Here is an 18,919-nt window from a genome sequence, read left to right as displayed (position 1 = left end):
GGGGGGCCAGGTCTTCAAGGGAGGCACTTTAACAGCCTGCTAGGCTGTAACCATACTCCTGTTACAGTGCCATTAAAAATTGTTGACTTCATAGCTTTAAGCAATAGGCAGAGAAGTAGACTGTGTGTCACTAAAAAAATGCATATGTATATCAAAGATAATGATTTAGAGGTAGATACTGTGTTGCTTACTATGTGGCTATGTTGTCTACTAGCTTAAAACCTTAATTTTAAAATAAATCTTTAATTGTAATCATTATCATACCATAGGCAGTCTTAATGATGGACTCTGAAAAGAGAATAAGATTACTTCAGTTTGTTACTGGCACATCACGTGTTCCCATGAATGGGTTTGCTGAGCTGTATGGTGAGTACTTAAGATTATCTTCACAATTAAGTAACAAAGAACCCGATACCAACATTGTCCTGATGTTTGACTTCAGACATTGGCAAATTATTTTTCAAATTTTGTTTTAAAATTTAATATGTACTGGCAGTTATAAGAAACAAAGTTAGAGAAGAGTCACTTATATCACGTTTCCCATGGTCTGTAAATGCTTTGTTTTAATTCTGGTTTTTGGAAGTTTTCAAATGGATAGGACTTCTCAAATGAATGTGGATTTTTAAAGTTCTCAAGAGCTGCAAAAATCCCTGTTTAACACATGATTGAGCTTGAAGAAAATTCTCAGTTATCCAAGATCTGATTACAAAGACATGCTGGCATCAGCAGTTAACTTCAGTTCCCCGACTGCTTTTATCTGCTCACAAGCCACAGTTGTACAGATGCAGTTGTTTGTAAGGATATACTCCAAAGGGGACCACTGAAATGACACGAGTTAAACATAAAGCCAGAAGAAAAGTAGTGAACCTACAATGCTGAGGCTGAAACAAGCAGAGGACAGCAGGGAGCGTATTTCAATAGCAAAGCCAGAAAAGCCACTGTGGGCAGACTGCGGGCAAGCAGATAGAGCAGCCCACAAAGGGTGGGGCTGCTTGGCTTAGGGGGGAAGTCTGTTCTCAGCTGCCATCAGCTATTAAGTTTTCTGCTAGATTACTTTATTAAGGCTAAAAGTGCTTGGGATGCTGTGCAAATGACTGAATAGCCTAACTTGCCTCTTTGATTAAACATTTCCTTTCTTATAAACAAGACATTAATTTGTTTATAAAACAAAAGGATTGTGAACAAAACCACCCATCTATGTGTTCCCATTTACCCATGTCTTCATTTTTATCTTAAATACTTGGGTTTTTTTTTTCTGTTCCATCAGTAAATGAGTTGTGAGTTCCAGTGGGAAGGACAGTGTCTTCAGCAGGCTTGAGCCGTGTGTCTGCTGCTGCGCCTGAACCTTGGCATTGTTTTTGTTGCAGCACATGCTCATCGCAGGGAAACCCAGTCAGAGTTCTGCTGCCTCAGGAGTTCTGCTTATTTGTCTAAGAACACTACTAGAGACAGAACTCAGAAGTGATACAGGGAAGAAACTGCTGAAGTTCTTGGCTTCCTTCTACCCAGGGATTAGAATACTTGGGCAGTCTTCTGTAGTTGTATTCACTCACTCGTTAATGAAAAATTCAACTAGCAGTTGTCTTGCACAGTGCAAGTTTTTTTCTCTTACAGTTATTTCTGCTTTACTGTGGCCAGCATGGCATCCTTACAGAACCCCAGTAACAATTATATTTCCTGTACCTTGTCTTGAAAGAGCTGTAGGTGGTTTTTCAGTGTTTTGTGCTGGTCCGTGGCGCTTTGCTGCTGCCGGGCTGTTTCCTTCCCACGCCCGGTCTGCGGCCCTGGAGCCGCTTCCTAGCGGAGATCTCCCTCTCGTGGCACAGACAGGCATTTCTGCTCCTCAAACGCGAGTGCTCCGAGGCCGGGAGCAAACCCACCCGCGCTGGAGAACTAGGACACTGAACAGTCTCTGAAAAATAGTGACTTTTTTGTCTTTCTTTTTTTTAACTGTACAGTCTTCTCCCAGTTTAAGGAAACGGTTACAAAATGCCCTTTGCATCTACTTGCTGAGAATTGAGAAGTCCAAGAAACTTTGAGATATGACATGCTGTAAGGCAGTTGTTGAAGGACAGAGGGAGCTGGGGCTGCCCTTGCTAGCCAAAAAGTGTTCTCTCGGGTGCATAAGAACATGCTGGAGTACACATATGATTGCCGTGTTTCCAGAAGTTCTCAGTTACTCTACTTTGTTGTTGTGTAGGTAAAGCTGGACATTGAAGACTTTCTACCTGGTTATATAACTTGGCATGTGGTGATAAACATGTATCCGTTTTTACATGCAAAATTTATAACAGTATAAAATGGTCTTGTCCAGAAAATTTTCAATGCCAGTTGCTACACATATGCATTTAGGTCTTAGGCTTCTGAGTTTAAGGTGTAAAAGTCTCTTGAAATTGAGGTATAGCAAGAAATAATTAAAATACAAGTGAATTGGGATTATTGGCCATTACTGACAATAGTCTGTATTTTATTCATATAGATAGCTCCTTCTAATGTCAGAACTGGATTGCAAAACCCCCAAATATGTCGTAATTTTAATTTCTGATTCTAAAAGGATCTTATAATAGGTTGAAAATGGGTGTGTTCTTTTCTGCAGGTTCAAATGGACCACAGTTGTTCACAGTTGAGCAGTGGGGTACCCCTGAAAAACTGCCAAGAGCTCATACCTGGTGAGTATTTAATTCAGATAAATTATGACCTCTAGTAAGAGTGATAAAATGCTTAAGAGTTTTCATCTGTTTTTCAGCTTTAATCGCTTGGATTTGCCTCCATATGACTCGTTTGAAGATTTATGGGATAAACTTCTTCTAGCGATTGAAAACACTCAGGGTTTTGATGGGGTTGATTAAGACACAGACATAAATTATATTGGTCCAGTGCTGCAATTTCATTTTAAAGGTTTACAAACAAATCTGAATTTTCCAGGGACTACCATTGTATTTAGTCACATGGCAATTGAATCTTCATAGTATCACATGTAAAATAACTAAGTATTAAAAATCACTAACTTTTGAAAATGTATTTTGTCATTTCCCTAGTTTTGTGTACTTTGCTAATACATGCAATATACACATTGGATCAGCCAGTGCCAAGTAAGTCAAAACCTAAAATACTTTATCAGTTGCCTCCTGTACAATATTTGAGACTGTCCTGCAGTAAACTACTGAAGTAAAGCTGTGAAGAAATCTTTGCAGAGGATTTAAATTTGATTTGCTGCTTTAAGAACAACAACTGAAATTGTTAAACTGTTTTAGAAAAATCCCCAGCCAAACAAAAAAAAAGCAACAAACCTAACAAACTTCATGTATTACAATATCATAATCTGTGCTGCTTCAGGCTCTTTGCAACAGATCTGCCCAAAGCACCTTATAACTCAGCACATTAGATAAAACATTGGAAAACATTTGTTTGCAGAACACTGACTTGCTGACATGGTTGTTAGACTTCTGTTTCTTCTGACTTGCTTTTGCTAAAACAATGTAACAAACCCAAGATTTTTATACAAAACAGATAAGAAGCATAATTCTGAGTTTTAATGAGAAATTATATCCATTTTTTGTCTGAATTTGTATACCGATGTTGGTTTATTGAGTGTTCATCACTTTTTTTGATAAATTTGTAGCTGAATGATAATATTTTCAATTCAGCCTTTTGCAACAAATCAATCTTAAAGTGAAATTTGTATGGATATCACTCAGTATTTAGTTACTGATAGTTAGAGGCCTTTATTATCCATTCTTGCAGTATTGCACTACATAACAATAAAGAACATGTTTACAGGGTTTTCTGGGCCAAATTCAGCAGTCTGTTATGTGCAAGCTCCTCTAAACTGCATGGTGGTTTTGCACATGTGATCAGGTGCAGAATTTGGTTCTGTGATATGTTTACAGGTTGCTAGTTTCTACAGCTGCATTTTTATATTTTTTTTTCTCCAGTGTTAGTCTAGAAACCAAATTTGTTAATACAATATAACCAAAGTCATAACCAACAACATGCAATTTATCATAGATAAACTTGTCATATATAAATATTAGTTTGATTTCTTTTGTAAATGTGGGTATTTTTTGTATTAATGTTAAGACTGTTTTTGAGCAAGTGCTGGTTAAAATGATTAGCAAAGTTGGTTCTGAAAGAAAAAAATTGGTTTGTATACCTGGCTTGCTCAAATTTTAACATTTTATTACCAATATGATCAGAGGAAATGACAGTACCCAGCTTTGGCCAGCAAATTTCTGTTTAGTCACAGTCTTTATAAATATGCAAGAAAGAAGTGTAGCACATCTCTCTCTGAAGATATGTAAATTATGTAACAAATGTTAATGGGTCTTAAGGGATATTTAAAATCCCACTTTGTTTTATCCTTTGACTAGGTCATTAGGACTGAGAGTATTACATGTAAATAAAGGTAACTTATACAAATTTCCCAAATCTATAAGCAGTTTTGTACAACGTGAATGATATATCAGTAAATCTGTATAGATTTGAATGTAGCAGGTTTTGTTGCATACTTCAAAGTATAAAATAAGGATCCTGAGAGCAGTAAATAAAAGTTTATTCTAATAAGTTGTGATTCAGTTCTTTGAAGTGCAAATGAGTAATCTTGAAATAGCAAGAATTTAGTAGTTTTTATACTCCTAGGTAGGCCACGGCAGTAATTCCACCACAACATGCTGCTACTTTTGCAGAGCTGTGAAGATGCAGCAGTGCTGTTTCCTGGTGTTCTGTTCCTGAGACGTGCAGCCTCGGAAAAATGCACACTGTGTTTTTATAGAAGCTCTAGGTCTCTGTCAGCCTTCAGTGCATGGCCGGCCTAGAGACGCTGAGGGGAGGCCCCTCAGCAACACTGCTGACCAGGTGAGGCAGGGCCAGGCTCCTCCTTGCTCTAGGAACCTTCCCAGCAGATGCACAGCCAGCACAGCTGGATGGGGAGTGGAAGAGGGGCCCTGAAACCCTGCACCTGCAGCAGGGAGTGCCCAGCAACACATCCTTTCTCTGGGCTTTAAACTAGGTTTGTGGGGGAGTGGTGGGTGATAGCAGCTTGTGCTTAAGTAAAGGAGAGGTTGGTGGTGCTGAGTACCATAGAATGGCCTGGGCGGGAAGGGGACCTTGAAGATCATCCAGTTCCAACCCCCCTCCCATTGGTAGGGACATCTTCCACTAGACCAGGTTGCCGAAAGCCCCATCCAACCTGGCCTTGAACACCTCCAGGGATAGGGCAGTCACAGCTGCTTTGGGCAATGTGTTCCAGTGCCTCACCATCCTCACAGTAAAGCTTTTCCTAATATCTAGTCTCAACCTACTCTCTTTCAACTTGAACCCATTCCCCCTTGTTCCGTCACTACATGCCTTGCCCCATCTATCCTGTAAGTTCCCTTTTGGTATTGGAAGGCCACAGTTAGGTCACCCTGAAGCCTTGTCTTTTCCAGAACAATCCCAATTCTCTCAGCCTTTCCTTAGAGTAGAGGTGCTCCAACCCTCTGGTCAGCTGGGGCAGGGTGATAAGAATGAGGCAGCCTTTGTGGAGGATGCCACAGGCTGAAGGGGGCTTGCCTTGTGTGCCTGAACACAGAGGCAGACAGGGAAAAGCCAGGAGGAGTAAAAACATGGCTTGTATGGCTGGATGCAGGGAGGACTGTGGAGGGGGCAACGGGCTGGTACAGGCCCTTGTGGGAACATCCTGGTCAGGACTTGCCCTAGGCTGCTGTTTGTCATGAGGAGGGGGGCAGGGTGTTTTTTGTAGCTTCTCAGGAAATTCTAGAATTTTAAACCCTGGCTCTTAGGGGAGACAAAATTCCCTCACATCTGTGGGCAGGGCAGTGCAAAGGGGAGCAACCTGGGAGGCTTCTGTAGGGGGCCATGAACAGCCAAACAATGGTGCAGTCTTGGGCAACCAGGGAGGTGCTCTTTGGGATCTGCTGCATGTCCCTTTGTACTTGTATTTTCTGCACATCAACCTCTGTGTTCCCTGAAGCACATACACAGAGAGAGGGGGAAACTCCAGAGACGCTCCTATGAACACCAATTTTTTTCACCAGAAACACAGTTCTGCATGTCAACTGCAGGCTTCTTACTGTGGCATTGCAGAGGAGAGGTTAACAGCTGCTTCCTTGTGAGCCAGCAACCAGCTCTGTCACACTGATTTCATTGCTCTTAACACCGAGCAGTGCCAGGTGAGGGGTAAGGAAGAAAAGCTTCTCACGCAGGTAAGAGCTAATATGCTGGGAAGAAAAGAGGATATAGGATTGTTTGGTAAGAGATTTTGTGCAGATCTGGTTAAGAAGCATTGATCTGTGAAGAGACTCTCTGAGAGCTCATGAGAAAGATCTTGAGAAAGATGTACATTCTAAGGCAGAGGCTGGATCACAATGGGAGGGAGAGCATGACTGCAACAGGAATAGTTTTGCTTTCCTCAGCTTTGAAAACACCGCACTGAAAATTCAGGGGAGTTTGTGCTTGCAGTTTTCTGGGCTGCTCCAAGCTGGAGAGAGCTGCAAGCAAAACAGTTCCCTGCATTGGTTGTGGCTTCTGCAGCTCAGTACTGATTCCAGGCATCTTGTATAGAACATGGAGACTCCAGTGGAGGCTCTGCCCAGGATTTGGACTCTTGGCTGGGCTGGGAGTAGCTGCGGGGCCTCCCTGGGCACTGGAGATGGCTGGGCCAGGCCTCCCCGGGGGTTCACCCTGGCCCGCTGGGGTCACTGGGTGACAGGGCAGCACAGGGACATGAGCTGCTGGCACAGCAGGATGTGAGCTGCTGGCATGGGGGTTAGATGTGTTGGGATGGTGTGAAACCTCCGGGAAACTTCTCAGGAGCTGAACTTTCCTGGGAACTTAAACCATTCCTGTTGTATGTTTAATAAGGATGATGGTGTTTATTTGTGTGTTAATTATTACAGTTATATAGTAAAGGGTGTTTCTAAATAGGTATTTATGATGCTTTTGAAGAAGTGAATTTATTTAGCCTAAGAAAGGTAAGTATATAGATTAACTAAGTATATAAATGCACCTCAACAAAGACTTGCAGTGTAAACTGTTCCTAATTCAAAGGTCTGCTTACGCTGCTGTGGGTGAGGCTTTCTTAGATTTTTCAGTCCATGTCACTAATTTGATTTGTGTTGACTTACAGGGTTTTGGTAAGAAATCATCTTTCTCTAAAATTTCTCCTTTACTCTGAAGGTAATTATGTCTGTGTAATTGCTGTGCAGTCTGGTGGTAGGGAAATGAGACTTTAGGCATGAACAAGACACATTCAACACTCACTTGGAGGTTAGGGGTGGTGGGGGCTGTGGGTTTTTCCCTTCAAAATTAATTTCTCTCAACAGGTTTTTAGGCTGAGTGGTACTTGTATCAAGTCTCTCACTTCTCAAGGTGGTGCAGGTGATTCTTCAGCATTCTGGCTGCATCATGAGGTAGAGCTCCAGGTTAAGAGGAAGTTAACAATTTCTATAGAAAGTGCCACTGAGTCTTCACTTATGCAGTTTGAAGGACACATGACTTAAATTCTTTTTAATTACTATTAAAAATCACATCTGTGGCATATCAAACAAGTTTGTTTTTTTTAATTAGAGACTAGGTTGAGTACTAATGCATCAAACCTAGGCAAAATACATGAGTGTAAACTACTGATTTTCCTTCTTTATCCTAACTTTCTCTCTCTAACCTCACTATTTCATACATACACTTACTTTGTAAGCTATCCTAGTGCCTTGACATTTCATTTGTTTTGTAAATTCATAGCACAGTTTGGTGCTATTTCACTAATTGATGACATCTTTACAAAAATCTGCACGTGTCCTTTAAATCCACGGCTGCCTCTGGCATACTGTCAATGTGGGGCACGTCCTGGATCAGCAGAGACTTCCTTTTTTTTTTTTTTTTGTGTACTCTTTTCAGTGCAATTTCAGCATTACTTACCAAATACATGATACTCATCAATTCCCTAGGGTGGGAATTGCATCGTGGCAATGATAACATGCTAAAACATATGAAATACTCAAAAAATACTCAAAACCGAGTATGTGTACTTCTAAATATTGTCTTCATTTTACTCATTTCTTGTGTGGTCAAAAATGATGTCAGTTGTTAGGAGACCAACTCTTCTGTCATTTTTCATGCTGTCTGTGTTTTCCTTTCTGTTTCTCATTAATTAGTTTGTTGTAGTACTTGAGTTCTTCAGATAGGGTCTTACAATATTATTTTTGTATGAGATTCTGCATTTTATCAGGCAGTTTGTTTATTTTAATATCTCCTGGTTTTACTCAACTATTAAAAGACTCACTGTGCAATTCTTATGATGTGAACTGAGAGGAGCCCATTTTTCTGCAGTCTATCACCAAGGATCCATACCTCTGGTGTCATAGAAGCATGTTTTTGAAATGTCTATACGTTTAAAAGGCAATCAACACCTACCATCTTCCATGGTTATAAATGGGAATTAAGTATTTAACAGCTGCCATTTTGCTCTGCAGCATCACAGAATCAGTAGGAGATGCAAGCACAAGCTTTGGTGCTCTTAATACTAAATCATTTTTCTTTGGAGGCAATTGCTTTTTCTCTGAGGAACATATATCATTAGCACGCTAATCAGAATACAAACAATTCACAAAGGGGATAATGAGGGAGAACTTCCATGTAATGCTTGCTTTATGTCCATGTGATTCTGTAGAAAAATGTTTTGTTTTGCTGAGCTGTCCTTAATTTGAGGTTTCTTGCTTAATGAGACTTCAAACAAATTTTGCATTGTAGGTTTCAGGTTCTCATCCCAGAGAGAGGCTTGGGATTTTGGGGAGGGGGAGGAGGCTAAGCGGCTTGGAAAACCTAAACAGACATTAAGTAAGTGAGCCTGCCTCTTGAGCAAAGACAGATAAGGGCAGCCTTCCCAAATGTGACAGAATGTAAAACTTCCCATTGAAATACACCACAGTCTAAAAACATACATTACAATTTGTTTTTCTTAACCCATTTTGAGTTTAATTTAATGGCACGTTTCCATAATTTTCCGTTAGCTTTTCTGATGCTTTCTACAAGCTGAAATATTTCTGATTGGGGTTTTGTTTTGAGGGCTGGGAAGTATGACCTTTTAGAGGCTGTTAATACACCTCCTTCTATGCGCTGCTGCTTGGGAGTATGCAAAATGCTAAAGATTTAAATCAAACTGCCCCGAGGACTGCTTACTGACCTTTTCAATGCAGAGCTGTCAAAACCTTCAACTAGACATTAGCTAGAGAAGAACACTTTAGGCAGATCAATGCAAATAGAAAACAATGTGGTTTTGACTTTTGGTAATTCCTAGTTAGTGAAAAACAGTTCCGTGCTGCAAGAGCTGCTGGAAGCAAACCCACGCTGTCAGGGATTTGCTGTGAGTAACGTGTAATAGTTATTTTTCAGGGAAAATCTTTTGTAATCTACTTAAGAAATTAGAAGTTTTCATTAATTGCTAAATCCTGATATAGTTATCCGAGCAGGATGCTTCATTGACTTCAAAGGGATTTTTGTCTACTTAAGGAATGCAGGGTCAGGCCCTTAACTAGTGATAACTTTCTTCAGTGGGTTGTCAGATATGACAAACTATGCCACTTCAGTAGAAGTTACCCTGGCCAGGCCATGCCATCCCTTTGTCTGAAAAATCTGCTTTCTTCCTTTGCCCAAGTAAGGGAATTTCTCTATAGAATATATTAGAAATTATTCTCTAGCTGAAGCTGTGGTTTATGTGAATATATTTTATTTTCTTTTAACAGCTACAACACATTATTTTTTAGTTATGATAATTATGTAATAAATTCCGTTTCAGAAAGTGTTTGATGGAGTTATGAGCCTTCCCATTCTATGTACTGCTGCCCAGCAATTAGTTGTCCGTCCTTAACAGATTTATTCCTAATTAGTTGCTCATGCACTATTGCTTGCTGTAATGTAGAATTTTAAATAAATGCCTGCCTTTTTATGTAGACCCACAGAAATTACCCAAAACCAGGGGACTGAGAAGCTATTCATTCCTATTTTGGGTCTCAGTCCAGTAGTTATAGGCATCCTGTGCTGAAGACTCACAGAATAATTATTTCACAGGTTAGTAAAAAGTCATTCTGTGTGCTTTATCAGAATGTTAGAAGTGCTTTTCTTAGTATAATTAAAGGTTAGCTATCAGAATGTGAGGTGCTGCTTTATCCAATGTAATACGATTGAGCTCTATTAACAGGTAGCTAAAAATTATTATTTTGCAAATTAATTCATTTTGCTATTTTCTATGCTGAGAATTCGGAGTCTAACTGTAAGCCTTTCTAAGATCACATTTTCATTTGTATAAATGTCTACAATTTTGTAAAGATAAGAGGTGAAGTGGTGAAGTTGAAATTTTGCATGCTTAGATAGACCTGCGTTGGAAAAATGAACAACATTTTGGTCACGAAAATACTTTTCTGTACTGGAAAAGGTCCAGCTATTTGACTCTTAAGGTGCAAACAAACTGGATCAGTTGATCTCTCACTGGAGAAAGAAATGAATCCTGATCACGCTGTATGTAATTGAAGCAGCTCAATCAGTTGGTGTGGGGCTGCAGCTGCTTCAGGGCTGGGCTGTGGTGGGGAGTGGCCTGCAGGATATGACTGGTGGTGTCCTGCTCTGGAGGTGTTAACAGGGCAGGCTCCCCCTGAAGCCAACAGGAGTTTGAACACCCGGCAGGATTTGGAGGGCTGCTGTCTATATGTTGAAGGTTTGCTCTCGTTAGGCATCATGCTTTGGGTGCAGCAGCTTGCTGAGGCTGGGTGGGATGGCCCCAGCCTCTCCAGACAGGATTTCCACACAGTGACTTGCAGTGGCCTGCTCCTCAGCTGAGCACATTAGGCCAATTTAACTCCCTAACTTGTCATAACTGCCCCCCACATGGCACGCTTACTTTTTCCCCCTAGTTACTTAGCATGAACATTTTGGTATGTGTTCCATATGTTTATTATTTTAAACAATACAAGTTCTGTCATGTGGCAGCATCTGGCCACTGTGATCTTACAGAGGTATCTGAACAGAAATGATAGCAAAATGTTATTTAGCACTTAACAAACGTAATCCTGGGCTAACGATTAGCAGCAGATAGCTGGATAGCAGCACAGTTATACTATGAGCAGCTTTAACTTCCGGTTGCTCTCCCTATGTATTCTGCAGGCATACCTAGGTATGCCACACACTAAACTGAACCAGGGAATTAATTCCAGCAAAACAAAAAGAAAAGTTGTAACTTGTCCCCCAAGTTATTTCCATCAGGATTAGTTCTCTTGATTCTTTGCTTGGCCACACAACCTCTTTGCAACTGGCAGTGCTTATGCTGGTTGGCAAGTGCTAAATGGCATTAAACCGAGGGCACCTGGGGATGTGCTTCCAGCAGAGCTTCTGATCTCCTCCTGCTCTGCTGTGCCTGGGCAGGAACCGGGTGGAGACCTAAGCCAGGTTAGCAGCAATGCAGGGGAAGGAGGAATCGGGGTGGGCTGCTTTGTTTCCCCGCCGTCCCTTGGGACATGCAGGGCACTGTGATCCAGCTGCCTTCATATCCTGTCCAGCCCTGGGCAGACAGTTCTTCCAGAGCCTTTAAATAGGGGAGAACCCCACAGGCCCCCAAGTGACTCCTGCAGCCCAGCTGAGATAAAATCCCAGCAACTGCAGCTGATGGAGGCAGCAATTTGGGCATCAAAAGAAATCACCCCTGCAATGCCCGGCTTTTGGCTCCTCTCGGTTCACCCCCCCCCCCCCCCTCGTAGCTCACTCCTTGCACCGGGGTGTTGCCTTTAACGGGTCAGCCCGAATTCTTGCTAAAGCCGTTTGGGTGCAAGTCACAGCTTCGTGTGGACCTTCAAACATCTCGGTCTCCATCCCCAAAGCTGTGTTGTGCACAGGGGCATTTGCAGGTCGAGCCTCTGTGTGCATGTGAGGGGGAGGAGGTGCTGGGAACATGCCTTGAAGGCTTCAAATCTGTTTATCTTCACACTCCTGAGAGACGATCGCTCTCCCGTGACAGGGCAGTGCACTGGAGGGAGCAGCCCTGGCAGCACCGAGATAAACCGATGGGGCACAGCCTGCTTTGGCCAAGTGGCCTCTCCCTGACCAGCAATTCCTTATGTCTCTGTGAGATGAAATGGGACAAGAGCAGCAGGAAGCCTCCTCCAATCCTTCTTTTTAATAGTTCCTTGGAATAAATTGTAGATAAGAGAGACCACTTTGTTAACATGCTGAGAATGCAAAGACAAAGGAAGGGCAATCTTTCACAGCAAAAATAAATAGGTCTCTGTAGCAGGGTATATTCAGCAGTATGTCCAAATTCTAGCTAGCCTCTGACTTGCCTTGTTTTTAATTTATTTTATTTCCAATATTTGTTTTGTCATTGCAAACATATAAAGGAAAAGAGGAAGAAATTATTTGCCTGTTTCCTGTTGTAACCGCAAAGTGAAGGTAACATATAGGGATGAAAGGAGACCATATTTCATGCCTGTTGCTAAACAAATAACTGCAGAACAGTGAGTTATCATGATAAGCATGACAGACTAACAAAAAACTGCCTCTGGGAGATTCCTTTGTAGATTCAAGCACAGAAAAGGGTAACCTAGGAGATACTTTCTTTCTGCTTAGTTATTCTTGGTCTGATACTTATTGTATCGACCCAGTGCCTAAACAGTTTGATTTATGGAAGATAACATCAGAGTACAGTACTGCAGCATTTCCAGGATTTTGTTTGTTTCCATATTGGGGAAAGGGTTGAGAGAGAGGACTGTACTGAGCCAATTAAAAAATATATACATTGCAAATGCATTTTATGGGACTGCTCTTCTCCTCTTGCTGGACCATTCCTGTGCCTTGCAATTTCTACATATGCATAAACCCTTTATGAAAATATTCTGTGTGTTTCAGTGTGCAGATTCCAGCTGCTGCTGCCAGTCTGCTGGCACTTTAGTCCCACGCCAGCTACGTGCTGAGGACTTTCCTTCCAGGAGTGCTGAGCACTCCTGAGCTCAGAGGAAGTAAATGGTGCTCAGCTCCTTGTTTGAGAGCCCAAGGTGGCATGGCAGAAGTGTGCAGGCTGCCTGGCGTGGGAGATGTTCACGGTGGTTTCACTGATCCAAGCTGCTGTCCCATGCTATTGCCACACCTTCTGCTCCATGTTGCAACCCTTGGTGTTTCTACACCTAAGAACCAGGCTAGGGAGATAAACCAGGAGAAAAACTCTACTGAAAAACAGAAAGGATTTTCTGGCAGGTTATGTGTTCAGAGAAGTTCACTGAAGCAGAGGAGCATCAGCTGTGGCATGAAGGCCAGAAGAGAGAGCTTGGAGCTGCAGTAAATCCAAACTCCACACCATGAAGTCTTTACACTGTATGTGAGGACAGGAGCACATCTGGGATCAGATATGCCCCTTTCTCTGTAGCTGTGTGGTTTGTTTGAAGTACCAAGATCTGGTGGCTTGCATCTAGGAAACAGCAGGCTGACAGACCAAAAATACTTAGGTATTTTTCACGCCTTCCAGTAGCAGCAAATGGGCATGGAAGAGCAAGGGATTGCACTTTTCCAGATCCCTGTGAGGTTGCTCTTCCAAACTGCATGTGGTTACCTCTGGCAGCAGGGAGGAGGATGTTGGGGTGTCATCCATCTCCTGCTGAAATTCATGGCAGGGTTCCTCTTCATTCTGGTGTGATGAGCCTTAGACAGTGGGGGTAAACATCTGGAGGCTGCCTCTGGGGCACTGTGAAACAACCTGGCAAAGGTGCACCACTGATTTGGGCCAGTGAAGCACCAGAAGGTGGCTGGAAGGGGAAACAAATGCTAATATAGCAAATAATTGTATTGCTTTCACTTTGGAGTTGTTGTTTTATGATGAGGTGAGATCTGTGTTCAAATCCCTTTGTCAGGGTGTGCTTTTCCTGTACAGGAAGGCTCCCTGGAGAGAAAGTTCATTAGCATTCCAAGGGCTCAGCCCAAAGTGTGCTTGCCCTTCTGCTCATCGAAAGAGTGAATCTCCTTTGAGAAGGCAATGGAGATGGTAACTGTATACAGGTTTAGAATGAAACAAGAATGTACTAAGTGACCAAATGTACCAAAAGTAAACATTTTTATGGTGGGTCTTAATAGTGTAACATACTTAAAATCTGGGAATACAGTTGTAACTGGGTCAGGAGTTCGGCATGAGAAACAAGAAAGTGTCTAAACATGCTTACAGTGACACCAGATCAAAAACACTCAGAGCAAGAACTATAAGGACAAAACGAACTTCCCTGAAAAGAAGAGCTGATTACACCCTGCCAGGAGTGCAGCATCATGGCAGCCCCTTAGCTGGGCTTTGGGTACTCTGAAGGCAGAGCTGGCTGGTGCAATTTGCAGTAATTCCCCTGTAGTTAATAGCTTTCTGACAATTACCACTGCTCCCAGACTGCCCTGGGCTGCAGCTCCAGTACTGCTACAGCCACACTCAGCTGCCTGTGCTGCCGGTACCCTGCGGTGCCTGTAGCTCCAGCTTCCTCCACACCAGCAGTGACACTCAGCAGCTCCTACTAGCAGGGCTGGAGGATGAACTGGGAGCTGGCACTGGTAGCAGGGAAGGGCTGAGCCTGTGGGGGACCATGATAATGATTATATGTCTGTTTGAAAATGGATTTGGGCTCCAGGACCCTACTACCATATCTTACAGGCTACAGCTAATTGAAGATAGTGTTGTGATTGCACATATTCCAATGGGGACTCTTTAAACTGCTGTAAATAACTCTCTCTCCACCTCTCCTGTTTCCCACCCAGAGGTGCTTGTTCCTCTCCTTTTCTGTTCCGTGACGTTATGGTGTTAGACCACAGCCATGTGAAGCCAAAACAGGAGAAGAGACCATGTGAGTAAAACCACTTTCCCATTTCTGAGCTTGTTAGATCAGGTGGGATGCAGCAGCATGTGGGAACCCAGCTCAGGCCATTTGTGGCCATGCCAAACACCATCCATGCTGCTGTGACAGCTTTTTCCAGGCCACAGGGATGAAAGAGCTAACATGATGCTATTCATTTTCCCAGACAAGGGTGAAATGCTCAGTGCAAAACTGACCACAGAGCAAACAGGTCTGTTTCTGGTTTAAGCTGAAGGAGAGGTAAATGTTCTAACACCAGAAAAATCTTATTCTAATGTGGGAAGAAACTGCATTCTCCATCCTAGGTTTGTGACTGCAGTGATCTCATAAATACAGAGTTCACCTTGGGAAGGTCCAGTTACAGCAAATTTTCAGCTTCTTTCCTTTTCCTGAGGCTGCTCATTCCATCCCAGAGAAGACTCCTGCCTGTCAGTTGTCTTTCTAGAGATGTTGGTAATAAGTTAGACAAAGCGTATAAACACCATGATCATGAGATTTCGTTAACGTTTGGAAAATCCCTCTCTTTGGTTCATAATAGTACCAAAATTCTGGATTTTACAGCCCTAGCTCAGTTTAGCAGTCCTGGATGCATTGCCAGCTGCCTATGGAGCAAACCCTTGAGTCAGATCTGTTCATATCAATCTGATATTTAAAATCTTTCCTTCCAGGAAACATATAGATTTGTCTGGCCAGGGCTGAGGCTGAAATGCAGCATAAAAATCAGGTTATTTACAGACAGTAACCTGGACAGCATGTTGTTGTTCCAGCCATGGATAGCACTTCAAAGAGAGCTCTTACTACTGACTTGTGTTTTAAGACATTGAAGAGCTGACTGCTCAAATATTACAAGTTATTATTTCTTTGAAAGATGTGTGCAGCTTGTTTGCAGACCCAAAAATCTAAGAGAAAACATAGAAAAGGGTTTATATGGGTTTGAAAAGAACCACAAAAGCTGGGGAAATCTGGATAGCCAAAAATACAGCTTGAGTCAAGGAAAAAAAGTCTGTGTTGGTGACAGAAGAAAAATTGCTGCCTTGCAGCAAAGTACGCATAGCTTTGTTTATGTTGGTTGGCAACCTCTTGTACTCCTGGACTGCCTTTCTGTCTTTCTCAAGATAGTGCTTCTGAAATGGTTGGCCAAGTAGATAATTGGGTTCATTGGCTGCATATTTACAAATTTGGTGTATTTGACAAAGTTACAACTGGCAGTGCCTTTAAACTGTGGTTCAGTGAGTTTATCAGTTATATATGAATTTAGATATGTTATCGCAAGTCTGCACTATCTCTAACCCAATTAATTACTGGGAAATGTGTTAAAATAATGAATCCTGACAAATTAAAGAGGGAGAGTTTATACTTATCTAGCTATTGAACTGCTTAGTTCTAGTAAGAATTGTATTACTTATTTTGTTAAATAGAAATATCAAAATTAAAATATTGGCATTTGTAGCTGCCCAGACACAGGCACAAGAAGCATTCCAGAGGGAAGCACTTTCTTTTTAAGCCATTTAATACAAATATTGCATTTGATCTCATGAGTCAAAATCTCCTGCTGGCACAGTGTAGTCCAGGGAGATGGTAAAGCAGTTTCGCCATCACAGCAGAATACAGCAGTGAGCACAGACAACACAGCTAAGGCAAACCAGCCCACAAATAGGACAGGACTACAATTTCCTCTCTCTGTGTTGGCTTTTTTTTGTCCCCTGGTCAACTCAGACCAACCCCTCCTTCAAAAAAGGTTAGTGAGTTGGGCAAGGTGTTCCCCTGGGGCAGGTGAGGTAGTGTCCAGTGCTGGACAGTACAGCTCAGCCATCCGCTCATGCCTGCAGGAAGCAGTGCCAAGGTCTGCCGGAAAATGACCTTACATCTCCCAGGGACAGCTCCAGCCACTCCACCAACTGACCAAGGCACCTGGCATAGAAATGTTACTGGATACTGCATTCCCTATTGTATTTTTCTTCTAGGTGTGCTGAGCTCCTCAAGGAAATCTCAAATTCAGGTCATGCTGATGAACCAGAGTTTAGCAGGAGAGAATACAGTACCAACATGAGGTACAGATGAAAGCAGTGAGTTTACCATGAGAAAGAATGAATATTTAGTCATTAATGCTCAAAAATAATGTAAGCAAAACTGCTTGTGATTTTTTTTCATAGTTCACACTTTTCTGATTAGATAAATTAAAACACTGAGGAAAATTGAAAAATACTGGATCAAGTGGATCCTGTTGCTCTATTTAGTCCTATTTGGACACCAAAACAGTGCATTTGCAGTTCTGCTCTGTAAAGTGACTGAAACTGTCTGGATGCCTTTTGGGTAAGTGATTTGCATGTAAAGCAAATATTTCCTAATTACCCTACCTGAAAACTCTGCTTGTATATTTTTGACAAGTGGAGAAGATGATGTAGGTCAAACTATGGCTTTACATCACATTTTAGTAGTTCTGATTTTCTCCCAAAGACTTTCAGAAGAGTCACTGACTCGGGCTGTAGCCAGTCCTGGTGATGATGCAGCAGAAGGGACTGGTTTGGCTGCCAGCTCTCAGCTCTGTGAGCTTTGCAGTGCTGGCAGGAACAAAAAGCAGTAAAAACTTGCCTGTCAGTGAAGTCAGCAGCTCTCACAATGAATGCAAACATAAGGTAAATCTGCTGAGTAAGAAGATGCCTTCCTACGCAGTAACTTTAGAAACTAGAAATCTGAACAGACAAAAAAAGAGATTAAAAATTTGCTTGCTGCAAGCATGGGGTAAAATTAGGGGTGGAACGGAAAGCTTAAGTGATAGCGGCAGCATTTGATGGTATCTCCCATACGCATTATCCAGAGGGTGGTGACAGCATGATTCTCAAGCCATGTTTGCAGTTTAGGTTGCATTTTGGCAAGCTAGTTCGCGGCAGATATAAGCGTAAGGCTGTTTTCTGAGGATGCAAGTGAAGGGCAGCTCATCCTCGACAGCACAGTGCTGTTCCATGTGGCCATCTGGAAGTGGTTTTATTGGTGCTGTAGGATGGGCTCAGTGAGAATCAATAACAAAATTGGCTTTTTTTTTTTTTTCTGGTCAATGCCCATCCTCAAGTCAAACATTTGTCTGCATGCACGGGAAGGCCAGTTTTATCTGGGTGTGAGGTGCTCTGGCACACCTGGACAGTGCTGCACCTGCGCCGGGCAGTGCAGGGTCTACTGCTCAGCACCTCCCCTGGTTCGGTGCTCTGGGCGGACAGCTCTGGGTTTGGCACAGCCCTTCGGTAACGCCGCGCCGGGTCCAGCGCACGTGTTGCCGATGCTCGCCATGCCGGTGAGCCGTGAGATGTCCCGGGGGAGCCCGGTGTCCCGGGGGAAGGCATGGCCGGCAGCTCCTGCCGCGGCTGGAGGGCTCAGCCCGCCCGCCAAATACCGCAGCCGGCAGCGCCTGCCCGGCTCAGGGGTCGGCGGAGCTGCCGTCGGGTGCCGGTGCTGTCCGGGAGGGGCCGCCTCTGCGGGGCCGTGCTCGGCCCAGATGGCGCCGGAGCCCGCGGCCCCTCGTGCGCGGGGCTGGCCGGCCCTGCCGCCCCCCGGCCCCGGCGCATTGTCCGCCGCGACCCCCCGCCCTGCGGCCCGCCCCGTCCAGCGGCGTCCCTCCCTCCCTCCTCCGGCCGGTCCTGCCCCGCCCCTCGCCCCTCTTCTCCCCAAAGGCCAATGGAGACGAGATGCAGAGAGTAGGGCCGGGACGGGCGCGCCGGGGCCGCTCCGTCCGTCCCCAGTCTCCTCCCCTCGCCCGCTGACCGGTCTGTGGAGCGGCCGGCGGGGCATGCCAGCCGCGTCCCGCTGAATGGCGCCGCTCCGCCGCCGGCCGCTGCTGCGGGCGCTGCTGCCGCCGCTGCTGCTCTCGCTGCCAGGTGAGTCCGGCCGGCCCGCGCCCCATTGTCCGCCCGCGCCCCGGCCCCGCTGCGGCCGCCGCACGTGGCTTTATTTATCCGGCATCGGCGGGACCGGCCGGGAGGGACGGGAACCGGCGGCGGCTCCGCGCTTTGTTCGCGCCGCGACGGGGCCGTGAGGGGTGCGGGCGGTGCGCGGCCCCTCCGCGCTCTGGT

At 43.9% G+C, this 18,919-nt stretch overlaps 2 protein-coding genes across 8 annotated transcripts in view; both read left to right on the top strand.

Annotated features, from left to right (window-relative positions):
* The window catches only part of NEDD4 (NEDD4 E3 ubiquitin protein ligase), a 51,277-nt gene extending 46,714 nt beyond the window's left edge, over positions 1–4,563 (top strand). For 6 of the 7 annotated variants that reach the window (XM_039557566.1, XM_039557565.1, XM_019280956.2 and 3 more), the window contains 3 exons: positions 270–366; positions 2,597–2,669; positions 2,747–2,849. In XM_039557566.1, the coding sequence (XP_039413500.1) occupies positions 270–366; positions 2,597–2,669; positions 2,747–2,849 (273 nt within the window). Of the gene's footprint in view, positions 1–269; positions 367–2,596; positions 2,670–2,746 lie in introns of all 7 variants that reach the window. The other variant, XM_010390865.4, reaches the window with a different exon arrangement.
* Positions 4,564–18,636: 14,073 nt separating this feature from the next.
* The window catches only part of PRTG (protogenin), an 80,492-nt gene continuing 80,209 nt past the window's right edge, over positions 18,637–18,919 (top strand). Inside the window, 1 exon segment of the mRNA XM_039558011.1 lies at positions 18,637–18,724. Coding sequence (XP_039413945.1) covers positions 18,637–18,724 — 88 coding nt within the window.

This window comes from Corvus cornix, chromosome 10 (genome assembly GCF_000738735.6).
Source record: "Corvus cornix cornix isolate S_Up_H32 chromosome 10, ASM73873v5, whole genome shotgun sequence".
NCBI lineage: Eukaryota > Metazoa > Chordata > Aves > Passeriformes > Corvidae > Corvus > Corvus cornix.
This window is presented reverse-complemented; position numbering and strand designations above follow the sequence as displayed.